The sequence below is a fragment of the Ziziphus jujuba genome, chromosome 1 (genome assembly GCF_031755915.1).
Source record: "Ziziphus jujuba cultivar Dongzao chromosome 1, ASM3175591v1".
NCBI classification, from domain to species: domain Eukaryota; kingdom Viridiplantae; phylum Streptophyta; class Magnoliopsida; order Rosales; family Rhamnaceae; genus Ziziphus; species Ziziphus jujuba.
Window position 1 is genome coordinate 15,616,910 of NC_083379.1, and position 14,873 is coordinate 15,631,782.

General features: G+C 32.2%; 3 protein-coding genes across 3 annotated transcripts; 1 reads left to right on the forward strand and 2 right to left on the reverse strand.

Annotated features, from left to right (window-relative positions):
- Positions 1 to 3,835: 3,835 nt before the first annotated feature.
- Positions 3,836 to 5,191, reverse strand: LOC107419242 (probable F-box protein At4g22030). Its single transcript, XM_016027989.3, has one exon. It carries the CDS (start codon positions 5,189 to 5,191, stop codon positions 3,836 to 3,838), a length of 1,356 nt encoding a protein of 451 aa, XP_015883475.3.
- Positions 5,192 to 6,467: 1,276 nt separating this feature from the next.
- Positions 6,468 to 10,450, reverse strand: LOC107421118 (peroxisomal membrane protein PMP22). The gene is made up of 7 exons (XM_016030288.4): positions 10,023 to 10,450; positions 9,438 to 9,536; positions 7,937 to 8,038; positions 7,486 to 7,561; positions 7,075 to 7,145; positions 6,900 to 6,985; positions 6,468 to 6,808 (listed from the first exon to the last, which is right to left on the reverse strand). Exons 1-7 carry the CDS (start codon positions 10,092 to 10,094, stop codon positions 6,754 to 6,756), a joined length of 561 nt encoding a protein of 186 aa, XP_015885774.2. The 5' UTR covers positions 10,095 to 10,450; the 3' UTR covers positions 6,468 to 6,753.
- Positions 10,451 to 12,537: 2,087 nt separating this feature from the next.
- On the forward strand, positions 12,538 to 14,137 carry LOC107419094 (probable F-box protein At4g22030). Its single transcript, XM_016027831.4, has one exon. It carries the CDS (start codon positions 12,667 to 12,669, stop codon positions 13,966 to 13,968), a length of 1,302 nt encoding a protein of 433 aa, XP_015883317.3. The 5' UTR covers positions 12,538 to 12,666; the 3' UTR covers positions 13,969 to 14,137.
- Positions 14,138 to 14,873: the final 736 nt, after the last annotated feature.

Sequence of the window (14,873 nt, forward strand, 5' to 3'; positions counted from 1 at the left end):
TATATATATATATTTATTTATTTTTTTGGTAATTATAGAATATATATATATATACACATAACATATAAGATTGTCAAATAATCTTTACCATTAAAATTTTTTTTATAGATCTTTATTTTATAAAACCCTGTATTATATAATCTTATTCTTATTATTAATTTGCAGGCGATAGGACATTTGCTTTTGTTGTCTTGTTACTCCAAATGTTGACTAAAGTAGCAGGTGGCCAACCAGATCCATCATCAACGCCATCAATTATATAGGATTAATTAATATGTATATATATATATATATATATATATAATTATTATATTTACAGGGAAAGAAAGGAGAAAATGAAAGGGGAACAAATTTGTGCATGATTGTGAGAAATGAATGGGTAGGTGGGTCTTAGAATGGTCGTGTAATCCCCAGTGCACCAACATGCATGGTGTTGCTTTTTCGAGTAGTCTTCATCAATTAGTTTGAATGATATTCCCAAATTATTACTACACCTGCCTTCACTTTTTTCTTTCTGGTGCCGCTTCACTGTGTCTAGCCATAGGCAAAATGCAATAGCTTCATAAAACATCATATTTGATTTATTACATCCTATATGGCAACTGATTTAATCAGTATGTTTAACCTTTTCATTTTCATTGAAGTAAAATAAAATATTATATATATATATATATATTGGTGAATAAAAGATATATAGGTAACTCAAGATCCACCTTTTTACAAAAGTAGTATATTTAGTTATTTTACCTTATATTTATAATTTTGATTTTTTTTTAACATAATTTTCACTTTATATTAGAAACCTATTGATATAACAAATATTAAAAATTGTCATGTATCAAACTAAACTTTAATCATGAATTAATGTTGTATTTTTCTCATGACATTTATGTATTAATATATGTTTATAACAAATCATAATTATACATAGACGGTATAATTTATGTTTGTTAGATGGAACCTGATGAGATAGCTTAATTGATAATAACCATTAATGATAACTTTTAAATTAAATTTCGATTTAAAACCTAATGTAAAAATCTATCTCCCTAAATTAAAAGAAGAAAATGTGCATGCAGTTATATAAGCAGATCAGCATCAGCTAGGGCTCATTGAAAGAAAATTTACTGGCCCGATCATCATTGATTTGGGCTTAGGCCCGTTGGGAGCGGGATGGTTCGAAGGAAAATGAAATATTTCCGGGGTGATTAGCCTCACAAACATAAAATCCACCAGTGTATTAGAGGGAATAGTGTGGATAATAGGGTCATAGGATTGAAATTTCTTCCTATAAATATATTTTTTCCTGTTAGACGTACATCCGCAGTTTGATTTTTGTCTTTGCTTATTGAGACTGAAAAATCCCTGTTTGTGTATATGCTTGTTGAGATTGAGAAACAAATACGGGCATGGATGGAAAAATAAAATCATAAAAAACAACTGAAAATCCTAAATTCTACTTAAGCTTGATGCATCAACCCACTTTTATTTTTTATATTGGAGTGGAAGATTTGAACTTTGGATTTTGCTAATAGAGCCAGTGGCTTTGATATTATGTGGTCTCCATATAACAATTATATATTTTATCTCTTAGTATATAAAATTTTTATACATATATATATATATATATATAATTATAAATCATAAAAAAAAAAAAATCCTCCGATGAGAAATATATTACCTATGTAAATTAAATAAGTAGTTGAATGGATACATAAAATTAATACATGAGTGTTAAAATCATAATGTTTATGATCAACTGATCTTAATTAAAATCCATAAACAAACATTTTTCAATTGATGAATTTAAACAATTTTATTATTTTTTTCTATTATTATTATTATTAGTATTATTAATGTCAGAAATCTTCTAGTAGAGAGCAAACATAAAAAAATTATTATAGTTTTGGTATAAAATGATATTAACGTTAATTTTTTTTAACACATAATAGAATATATAAATTATAATTCTAATATATATATATATATATAAATATTCAGGATATAGATCCCTACAACCAAAATGCATTTCTACATTAATAATAATTATAACAGAAAAAAAGAAAAAACCAACTGCATTTCCATAATATATATATATATATACTATTTTAATATCTAAAACATTTATAAAAAGAAATTGTGAAAGATAATCATTTACAACTATTAAATTATAAAAATTATACATATTTGAAATAAATACTATTGTTTACTATTTCTCTTTATAATTTTTTTACCATATATATATATATATATATATATACAAATATATTAAAATATAAATTAGAATACACTTTTTATTTGACCTTTAACCGAAAATATATGTTATTTTATTGTTTTGACATATGTTAAATCGGGATTCAAGAAACTTTTTTTGTTTTTCTTTTCTTTTTTTTTGGGGATAAATTGGGGTGGGGAATTTTAGACTGATTTGTATCCAAAACCTATTGCCAACAAAACCATCTCTGATACGACTACCTACAAATGTGTGAAAATGTCTTCCTTTTTTTTTTTTTTTTTTTTCTTTTAATGTTAAAAAAAAAAAAACAAAACAAAAAACAAAAAACAAAACACAAAACGTCGTAAAAGACATTGTTTTAATTTTGTGTGGAAAAAGTTCTTAAAAAATACATAAATTCACTCTCCCTTTTTTTTTTTGGTTCAGTTTGCTTATTTAGTCCATGAAATATGTTAAATTAGAGGAGAATTTTCATCATATACATAGACTACTACATTACCACAAGAGCCGTAGTTTAACATGAAATGTCACTGACATCTAAGTCTGTCCTCTAAGCCTCACCAATAATACACTGATACAGAAGTTGCTTCAAAATTCAGATAAATACACCACTTTCTCAGTCTCTGATTAACGTACCAGTTTATAATATAGGATTGAGAAGGTCGAACACCACTCCGCAGATGATAAATATTTCAGAATCAGCAAAATTTTATTGCTACTCAATTATTTACAACTTTCCATTATAAATTAATTAAATTACACCCCAAGCTAATTTATTTCTCAAAAATTTGAAGATAGAATTTCAAAATTGAGATTATAAATCTTGATCGCCGAATAAGAGATTAATTTGAAAAGCTGAACATCAAGACCATCTCCAGTCCGACTAAGTGTTTTTTTTTTTTTTAATATATACATTTTTTGTTCATTAAAAACGTTGTAAAAGACGATATTGTTTTAATTTTATGGAGGGTTGAAGCATATGATCAAATATATACTGTTTGACCGCGTTGCCAGGCACGAGGAAAAATTTCTTAAAATAAATTTTTTTTTTTTTTAAAGACTGAAAAAATAAATAATTGATGTTATATATATATATATATTGCCACTGTGCTTATTTTATTTACTAATACATAGTTTATTTGTTTATTTATTAGAAATATGTCCAATAATACATTGCTTGTTTATTTATTTATTAGAAATATGTTAAATTAGAGGAGAATTATAGTCCGAAATCGATTAAATTAATTACCTAGAACTATAGTTTAATATGAAAGGTACTCATTGACATCTAATTTGTCTTGTTTCTCTAAAACCTCACGAACAATATACAGATGCAAAAGTTGCATCGATATTCAAACGAATTAACACACCATTTTACTCAGTCTGATTAACATACCAAATGATTTATAGAACTGAAAAGTTGAACACCACGCCATTTATAGTTTAATAATATTTCAGAATCAACAAAACTTTATTGCTACCTAATTATGTACAAATTTCAATTCTTTACTCCCCCAAGTTTAATTTCTCAAAAATTCGAAGATGAATATCTAACTTGGGATTACAAAATCTTAATTGATCACCAAATTAAAAGATTAATTAGAAAAGCTTGCTAGCAAACTCTTCCGGGGCCTCACCATTTCTCGAAGAAGAAGAAAGATGCTTGAGTTCCGAAAGACTTCTACCGAGCTGCAAAGCCACCTTCATTTCAAGCACTTCACCATTCTCTCTTCTTCCGGCATCTTTTTCATTCAGGTTCGATTCAATGGTCTCCTCCATGAGCCTAAAGAAACCGGCATTACTCCGGTACATTTCAAAGACCATCCCAACTTGACCGCCGTGCTCCAATGCATTCACAACGCTTGCCATGGCTCCTGCAACGACTCCCACCACAACAGGCCATGCTCCATGAATAATACCCACAAAAGCACACCCCAAAGCTCCAAAGCCGGTTAATAAAGGACCAGAAATCGCTAAGATTCTGTTCACTCCAAGAGCCTTTCTACTCAAACTCAAGTAATCAACCATGTCCTTCCCTTCTATAACCCCAACAATCTCTCTCATTTCCTCCTCCATCTCTCTGCTCCAACCGTTTTCAACTTCCTTTCTAATTCCTCCACGTTCTTGATAATCAGCTTGCTGTCTGTCTCTTTGTTTCCGCGGCCACCAAACCGTGGGTTCGACGGTATCTGGGAATCTTTCGAGCATTCTATTGCCTAATAATGGAAGAGGGTATGCCTTATCCAAAGCCAGAACTTTGTCCATCGCTTCGTTTACATCAACGGAGGTAGGATTTCCAAGAGACAGTGTGGTTCGGATCTGGATACGAAGCTGTTTGAAGAGTCTAGCAGCGTTTCTCTGTTCTTCGGCGAGCTGGGATGGTTGGATCTTGTTCATCACCACCAACATTCCAGTGGCTGCCAAATAAAGTATGGTGGAAGAGAGCTTGAGTGCCATAAAGGGTGCCCCAGTACCAGATATGGCCGACGCTATTCCAGCCATTGTTGCAGCAGTGAGAGTGATAGCATTGATGGATGTAAGAAGAAGGCGATTCCAATTGTCACGCTGAGCTCCAATATTATTATGCATCTCTACTCTATCTGCAACAGCCTCCATGATTGCATGTAACTTGGAAACTGCGATTCGATTCGAAAGCTCCTCGCTTTGTTTGATGGAACAAGTAGTGTTGGTATTGGAAGTGGAGAAATTAAGAGAGTGTTTTTCTGTTTGGGTAGTAGTCACTGCATTAATTGTAGAACCAGTACTGCCAATATCCAAGCCCTCAGACAAAGTCCTAGATGGGAAACTTGAAAGAGGAGGTAGAGTTGCTTGTGTTTTTTGTGCGTTGTTATTTGTATTGGTGGCTCTTATAACAGACCCTTTGCAAAAATGTATGACTTGTAAGGAGCTCTTGCCCTTCAAACAAAATATGCTTGAAGCCTGAAGGGTTGCCATGTTTATGGATATAAAATGCGCTCTCTTAGCTCAAATTATGACTCTCTTTCTTGAGATTTGATTGGATTAGGTGGTATTGGAGAGTATACATAAAAACACTTGATATAGTGTTTATATAAGATGAAGGAAAAGAATAAATTTTTTTTTTTTTCCTTTCTTTTGTTATTGTTATTTATTTATTTATTTATTTATTTATTTGTTTATATTAGAGAAGAACAAATTCGAACTCAAAATAAATTATTATCGAATAACAATGGCTTTGTGACTTGGCTGTCTCTGCCGAATCAAAATGCCTAGAAAGTTGAAAGTTTGAATGCGCAGGATCCAATGACTTAGACCGCTTCTGGTTTTGATCTAGTTTGAGATCCTGGGTCTAACTCCAAAATTTGGGTGCTCAAATAATTGGCTCTCATTTATTGACTTTCAACACCCAAAACTAAACAACGAGTAGAATCCTAAAACAACCAAAGACCTCGGGACGAAAAACTGACTTGGCTTGGCCCTTCTCTGAACGAATTAATTTATTTTAAATCTAATCTGGTTTTGTACCTATTTATGGGTATACTCTACAAAATAAGACTATAAAAAATAATTATAAAAAATTTTGTATTTTGATGACAAATAGAACGCATGTTCCTTGCATGTTTTTGTTTATGTATTTTTCGTTTACTAAAATCTTCTTAACAATTTAGCCAAGTATGCACGTGAATTTTCTACAGTTATATACATTATTGTTTTGCTGGGTAAAACACAAAATGACGCTGTACATGGACTAATGGAATATTTGGACGAAACAAATTCCCGATAAATCTTCATATGAATCCAAAAAAATTTTTTACACTGTTCATGATCTGCCTCTTCAATAGTATTTGCAGTATAAACACTTCTCTCTAAGTTCATTAATTCTAACACAATGAAAATTGACAATAAAATGTTTCGGTTCAGATGCTTGTAAATTCAAAATATACTTCTACTGGAACCTCCAATTTGGCCATGGCCAACTGAGACAAAATTCAGCTTTGATTTTATTGATCAAAGTGCTATGGTCATGGCCTTAATCCAGGACAGATCCAACGGTGGTTAATTATCGTTCATTTTGATCGCGGATGGTATTGTTGCATTAAGCAAAGATTTCTTGACCTCTTTGGCTGTCGCTTTCACATGCAAATAGCATAAGCCAAATTATACAGCTTGGATTTTGGATTTGGGATCAGAGCAACCCATACTTGGCATATATTCTTTTGAGTGCAATATGACATGAGAGTTTTGCAGCATGTCAGCTTACAATTCTGTTGTTTTATTATAGGGCAAAGATGCACAAAAATCATTGATTTTGTAAATAATTTATGATAAACAGTGACCACACACCAGCCCATCGTTCTGAATTATTAAACAGAGACAAGCCATCAATAATTCTAACAATATCCAAAGTACGCAGTAAAAGATCCATAACCAATATTCTTAGTACATTGTTTCTTAAGAGAACATATCTATGAGCAGAATAGACGTTGCTCCTAACGGAAGGCTATATTATTGTTGCCAAATCGAATGCTTTAGTCTCTTCATTTGGCCTTTGGTAATGCTACGGTTCTGGCTCGGAGATTTAGAAATATTCCCCTGAAAGTAATGAGGAATACAAAAAAGACTTAGTTTGAAAACAATACACACACAGGGTAGTGGTAGGAGCAAAAGGACATAAAGACTATACCAGCCAAATGCAATCAAGCTGTGGAAGATGACACGGAATTGCAGTGGTACATACTGGTGATTTATCCACCCCACAACGGGCCAGAACTGCATTTTCATTCATTGAGCTATTAACAAAATAAATCTCTATTCTTACTATTTATTAATGTAACCATTAAATGAGGGAGGGCACGTACCGTCCATGATGTATATTGTACTGCTGGATAATCCTTCATTACTTTAGTTTTCACTTGAATCCAGGGTCTTCCTGTGTTCAAAATTTCATATGACAGTAAGCAGTAAATTTCATTTCATATGACAGTAAGCAGTAAATTTCATATCGCTGTTCACTCGCTATCTGAAATCAATACCTAGCCTACTTGTTCACAAGCTTCTTTCGGTCTTTCTTCTAAGAATTACATGTTAGACTTAATAGTATCATTGTAAATTATAATATCATTTATGAAACTCAAAACGAGTAGCTGTGCCAGAAACTAATTTACATTAACTCCTTTCACTTTACCTATATTTGTCCCATACCAAGGAGGAAAAAAAAAAAAAAAAAAAAAAAAAAAAAAAAACCAATCATGTGATGACATATAACTCACCCTCCACAACCAACCCATAGTAAATCATGAAAAGCAAGTTATTCCAAGGAGAGGATGTCAACTGTTCCACCAGCACCTGAAATAATTTGATTAATCAGTTTCATATTGACAGAATAACTTTTTCTTTTACTTTTCTATGGGTTTAGCTTGAATGCAGTTGTTCTTATGCAGAAATCCTCTAAACTTCAGTTAACAATAGCTGTTTCAAATTAACCTTGCCTTGATCAGCACGCATGTAGAGTGGAAAAAATAAAATTATAAAAGAAATTTAAGAGAGAGTGGAAATCAGATGCAATTTTGATGATTCTCATGGTACAGATACAGAATTAACAGAGAGGTATTGGAATTTTACAGCAATCTGATGTTTCTATGGTAGAAAGTCCTGATGATCATTACACTACATGGCTCTTATGTAACAAAAAAGAGCTTAAAGGTGAACAGAGTAGCATACCTTCTTCGCTACTGTTTTTGTATCCTTCTTCCCCTTGAAGATTTTGTCAAGTGCTAGATGTAAGTAATGCCCAAATGGTCCAAGATAAACAGCTCCAAAAAGCTGCATTCAGCTATGTTAGGTTATGGTTGGAACACATATATATGTACAGCATTTGAGTACATGAAAATCAACATTTTTTGCAACTGATATGTAAAAAAGTAATAGGAGGAATTCACATTCTTTTCAGCAAATTAATAATGTTGGGCACACAAAAACAGTCCTAAAAGCTTGTTGTAAACACTCATCCAACCGAACTTGAATAATCTTGCTAAATATTTTAAATAACATCAGATTGTCGCTTGATAGAGCTGGAAAAATTATTATGACAATAGACTTGAATTTTGATGGTATAATCGAGGTGTGCTATTATCCATAAAAGAATCCACTGTAAATATTATTCTCTATTTCAACCTTTTTCACAAAAACCCTGGTGAAGGGCATGAATCCTAGGTTGAAGCAGTTGGGAATTTTTTTTCCAATTAACCATGTTTATGAAATACTTATTATGCAAAGAAAGTACATGAAAACAGAACAAGAAAGTATTGTATGATATATTTGAAGCCAGCCAAACAAGTGCTAAAATGCAAAACGACAAATAGGAAAAGAGTTCCTCCCTATTATTTACATATTGGTACTATTGATGGTGAAGTTCTTGTAAAATAAGTTTGGTGAAATTATGATCTAGTATAAATAAAATAAGCAGCTTTGAGAACTGAAATCAGGACAATTCTGCAGCAACTCAACAAGGGCAAAACCTGATTATGCATGAATTCTGGCAACAGTAAAACTTAAGTTTTGAGAAAAAAAAGCACTAACTTTATTTGGACTATTTTGGTAGATGATGTGCTGGTTTCTTAATACGAATGAATCTTAGAAAACCTTTTCATGAGTTCAAAACATACATGTAAATACGAGTGTGTGAGCCTATTCATGGTGTGTTTTACGCAAAATCTGGTCCATTCCAAGATGAATTGGTTCCAATGTAAACAAAGCATTGCAAGAAATTAGCAATAAATGGTCACCGCTATTCCTACATTTTCTCAGCTTTCCTTGTCCATTTAGCTTTCACAATTCTAAGAATATGAAAATCCTCATATCTATTTACCATTCCCACTAGAACTGAGCTTATTCATATCAGTGTCTACCAAAAATAAATAAATAAATAAAAAAGGAAAAGAGCTTAATCATATTAGCTTGGCAACAGAGTATTTTCCTAAAAACTAGCATCTTAAATATATTTTCCTTATGTCCAATGATTCAACAAGAAAACAATCGAAATTAACTGATAACCCACAAAATGCCCCAACTCATACTGTACTTGTAGATAAATAATCTATTATAAGGAAATTGAGTAAAAAAAATTTTGCATTACCTAGACTTGGAACTTGGTTTAACCAAAGCAAGAAACAATTCAGTATCATAGCAAGACAAAATAACACCAATTTAGAAGTGTACTTACCATTTTCAGAAGAAGCCGTTTGATTTGAAGTTTCTGTATTCCAGTAAGCTTCTGAGAAACTATATCACTGATGGCCGATAACACCGCAGCTGTAATTGCCTGCTCATATAAGCAAAACAATTTTTATTTTTAAAAAAAAAAAAAAAAATACATCCCCCCGCCAAATGAGAATACTATGCAGTCATTTATTCTGATTGATCGCTGAGAAAATAAATGTCTGATACATAATTAAAAGAAAAAAAAAAAAAAGAACAAGAAAAAAGAAAAATTGAGCCTTTTCATGGTCAACGAGCCAGAGAATCCAAAAAGACCTCGACCCAGCTGAGCCTAGGACAACTACTAGTCAACAACTGAATCAAAATCGAAAAAACCCAAACAAGAAAAAGGGGAAAAAGGTACAGAGGTCCCTTTTTAAACTTTGTTATTTCCATTACTTTCTCAATGACCAAGCAGATGGCAAACAAGCAAACAAACAAAGCAAGATCCTAGTCAACCATCGCAAATGGAAATGAACAATCAAAAACAAAAAAAACAGAAAAAAAAATAGAAAAGAAAGGGAAAACGACACGGATTAGGAAATGGGACCTTAGTTCTAAGGGGATGATGCTGAAGCTGTATCAAATACTGCTGCAATCCCTTCTTGGCCACTGACCCCATTTTTCCCCTTCTCTAATTTTGACCAGTTTTTCACAGAGAAAGAGAGAGAGAGAGAGAGAGAGAGAGAGTTCTGAGACTTGTAATAAGCACTCTTTGTATTTCCGTAGTCGTCGTAGTGGTGGGGACGACCAAAAATATCTTTTTTTTTTGCTTTGTACGGTGTCTAAGTGGACCCCATATGCGTATTATACAATGATTTGGGGGTAGAGAGAGAAAGAGAAATCTAGAACAGGTCGTATATTCTCTCTGTTGGGGGTTTTGGCGATCAACGGCAATGGAGGCCAAGTTCCACTTCCGCCGGTCAATTTGCGCAACTCCTCTTTGCTAACGCTAACCCTAACCCTAACGCACCATGTGACCTTGATTCAACTGAATTGAAGAGGTCTCTGAGTTGGAAGGTTGACACTTGACGAGGTTTTATGGTGGGGAAGATGAGATTGTCAACGTCAACCCACTGTAAGTTGAGTTGTGTATCGTCTATTGGAGGAAAGCGTTGTCTATGATTTTATGAATTATTATGAATGAATTATAAATTATTTTTATTCAATTTTAAAGATTTTATTTTCTATATAGATATTTTTATTTATTTCAATTGTCTCTATTTAATTCACAAAATTACAATTCAGGTGACATACTTGAGTGGAATTTGATATTTTTTAAATAGATTTATTTATTTATTTATCACTTGGGACAAAAACCAATCCAAAAAGAAAAAATATCGATCTTTTTTTTTTTTTCCTTTTTTTTATAATTTCATGACATGGATCAAGAAGAAGTATTTATAGACTCGGATATGAAGAACACAAATGTTAATTATTCTTTTTAAGAAAATATTAAAAATAAACATTAGATATTTTCAATTTCATATGCCTCGTTATAAAAAAGGCTTTGTTATAAAAAAGAAAGATAAAATGCGTCCTTTTTATTCGGCTTTGTGCTGTTTTGGCAAGATGGAATTATTAAGGTTTTCAACAAGGAAAAGAGAACTTATAATTTGTTAGTGTAACTCAATTAATTGTTATAAAAAAATTTTTTTTTTCTAAAGTAAAATGTTGATATACTTTTTTCTCTGCCTTGAACCAAATATATATTTCACTAAGTAATATAGACGATTTCTCTAAGCAAATTATTATTTGAAATTTATATAGGGTTTTTATTTTTCTTTTTAAATTTTTTTTTTTTTTGATAGTGAAAGTATAAGGATTTGAATATGGAATTATTGCCCAACAATAGTGGGTTTATAACTTGAGTTTACTAATTCTACGAAGGAAGGGATTGTCAAAGATATATATATATATATATATATTATAGATATATCAGACAAAAAAAAAAAAGGGGGATATATATATAGTGTATATATATATATATATATATGAATAGGATAAGGGTTTTTAGTTTAATTATCTTTGTCACTTTTGACAGAAGAATAATGCTTAGATACCATTGAGGGTCAAATTAAAGCACTTCAAATTACACGGTACATATATTTGTTAATGACGTAACTGGTGATTCGTTTATTTTAAATATTTTAAATTTCAACCACTTAAAATATTTTTAAATCAAATGAGTTGAGTTTATTTGGTAAATCACTCATATATTTAAGTATAAGAAAAACTATCAAAGTGGAGAGGGACAATTTTTTGTTATATATACATTCCAAATATTGAAGTTGTTGGGGGGGGGGGGGGGGATTATTATAATATGGTTATATTAATTAACTTAATACATTTATTTAATTAATAATACTGTTTTGATAAATAACTTAATACATTTGTTTAATTAATCTTATCTTGATAAAGTTAAGATACATGAATTTTGATTTTATATAGATATATAGATTATGAAAGATCATAGGTTTAAAAGATTGGGATAAAGTAAGAAGTATTATTGTAAATAATAAATAAATATATATATATATATATATATTTTAAATACTTTGAAAACAAAGTAACTTAATACATTTATTTAATTAATCCAATCTTGATAAGACTAAGGTATGAGAATTTTGAATAGACTCTTTATCACTTAATGTCCTAAATTTATTGTAACCAAAAAAAAAAAAAAAAAAGGAATTATGGAAACCATTGTATTCTTTCTTTCTTAAATATAATAAAAAATAAAAAATAGAAAATAATAATAATAATTTAAACCAAAAAAAAAAAAAAAAAAAAAAAAACAACAACAACAACAAAGAACAAAAACAAGAAGAAAGGAGGTGAAGAACTAGTAAGAGATGGAAATAGTTTTACTGGGTGAAATGAGAGAACCAAGCGGAGTAGTAGGGAGGAAAATTTTGAATACTAATATTATAAAATTGTGGGCATAGACGAGAACGGGTCGAGTCTACCCGGTCAAGCGCGCAGTCAAGACTTTCCATATCTGACCTTTTCTTGATATAATTCGGTTGGACGCAGTTGCTTCCCTATAAATACATCATTTTGGACCCTCAACTTCCATATCCAAAACCATTAACAATTCTCACTTCTCCTTCAACCACAAATAACCACATAAAAAACCAATCGACAACAAAAACCAAAATCAGAACCCACCCTTATCAAATCAAATCAAACTAATGGCTTCCCTACAGACTTCGTCTCTCATCTTCTCCTCTTCTTCTTCTTCATGTCCTTCTAAGAATAGAATCAATGCTGCTCTTCAACTTCCTGAGCTTCCAAAACTTTTCAAAACTCAAACAAGAAAGGTGGTCGAGAGATTGAACTTTCAGGCTGTCGACGGATCAACAAACACAATCCCATTACAAAAGATTGATAACAACAACAATAACGTCTTTACCATACCAGAACTCGCCGAATCTTTCAATCTTTCTTCCACTTCTAAGGCTACCGCCCAATTCTATGCAATCTTGGAAGCAGTAGCAGACAGAGTTGAGATGCACAGCAACATGGGAGAACAGCGAAACAACTGGAACACCCTTCTGTTGAACTCCATCAATATGATCACTCTCACTGCTTCCACAATGGCTGGAGTTGCAGCCGCGACTACCGGCGGCGCCGGAATGTCGCTTCTGGCTTTGAAACTGTCATCTACTCTGCTGTTCTCCGCAGCCACAGGGATGTCGCTGGTCATGAACAAGATCCAGCCTTCGCAACTAGCCGAGGAGCAACGCAACGCCGCCAGATTGTTCAGGCAGCTCCAAAAGAAAATCGAAACCTTGCTCGCTCTTCGTGCTCCAAACGAACAAGATGTGAAGGACGCAATGGAGAAGGTCTTAGCACTCGACAAAGCTTACCCTCTTCCTTTGCTCGGAGCAATGATCGAAAAGTTCCCAAAAACATTCGAGCCCGCTGTTTGGTGGCCTCAAAATCAATTCCAGAAGAGAAACGAATCGTACCAAACGACAACAGAGGAGAACAACGGATGGAGTGAGGAACTCGAAGCGGAAATGAGAGAGATTATAGAAGTAGTGAAGGCAAAAGACACGGAAGACTATGAAAGGCTTGGTAACTTGGCGTTGAAGATAAACAAGACTTTGGCCATTGCAGGTCCGTTGTTGACCGGCATTGCGGCTCTGAGCTCGCCTTTTGTCGGTCATGGGTCGTTGGCGGCGGTGGCGGCGGTGACTGCAGGATCATTGGCGACCGCCGTCAATGCTTTCGAGCACGGCGCACAAGTTGGGATGGTGATCGAGATGTATAGGAACTGTGCCGGCTTCTTCAAGCTCATGGAAAATTCAATCGAAGCTACACTTGAGGAAAGCAATGTGGAGAAAAGAGAAAACGGAGAGTTGTTTAGAATGAAGGTGGCTTTGGAATTGGGAAGAAGCTTTCCACAGCTTAAAGACATCGCTGCTAAATCTGCTTCATCTCGTACAGATGGGACCCCCATTGATGAATTTGCAAGCAAGCTCTTCTGATTATATTGACTGTCCAGAATTTTTTATAATCTCCCCTGAATTTTTTATTCATTAACTGATAAAATCTTTGTAAAGAAAAATATTGCAAAGATTAACAAATGTGTATACTCTCAAAAATTTGTAATTTATTACACGTGTGGAAGCACTTATAAGTTAAATTCTTTTACATGGGATCTGAATTCTCTATTTGTTTTTCTTTTTTCTTTCTTTCTTTTTTTTTTTAAGCCTTGAACCATGTTCCAAAACATGTAATTTAAATGGAGTTTTATTTATCTTTTTAAAAAAAAATTATAATGAAATGATATGATCTATTAGATTGATAATTCATAATCTAAATTCTAATTCCATGCGCCATAAATATAAGATTGATCATACGTACACTAAAATTCTAAAATAAACAATTCTTTTAATTTTGTTTTTAGATCATATGCCATGAGATTTTAAATTTATTTAAGCATGAATATATAGGAATATTTAGGTTAAAACTCATTTATCTGGCTTTGCATTAATCGCTTTTAATGTTGAAACTGAAAATTGTATTTAACATTAAAATGAGTATATATAGAATTAATTTTGCCCTCTAAAATTTTAGTGCTCTTAACCCTTGAATTAATAATAATGATTCTGATAAGAAGATGACTAATATATATTTATTATATGCAAAACAAAATGTTTGAAAAAGAATATGTTGATGATGTGGGTTAATATATATTACATGTAATTAATTTGCATGAGACAATAAATAAAGAAATGGTCTATAATGGATGGCTTATATCATCTAGAAACTTAATAAAGGCACGTACTTATTACGTTTAACGATTATGACTTGGAAGTTTGAACTGCGCGGCTGCTTTTGCAGGCATAGTTGGGGAACCAATCAATAAAAGGATTTGGTTAATTATATT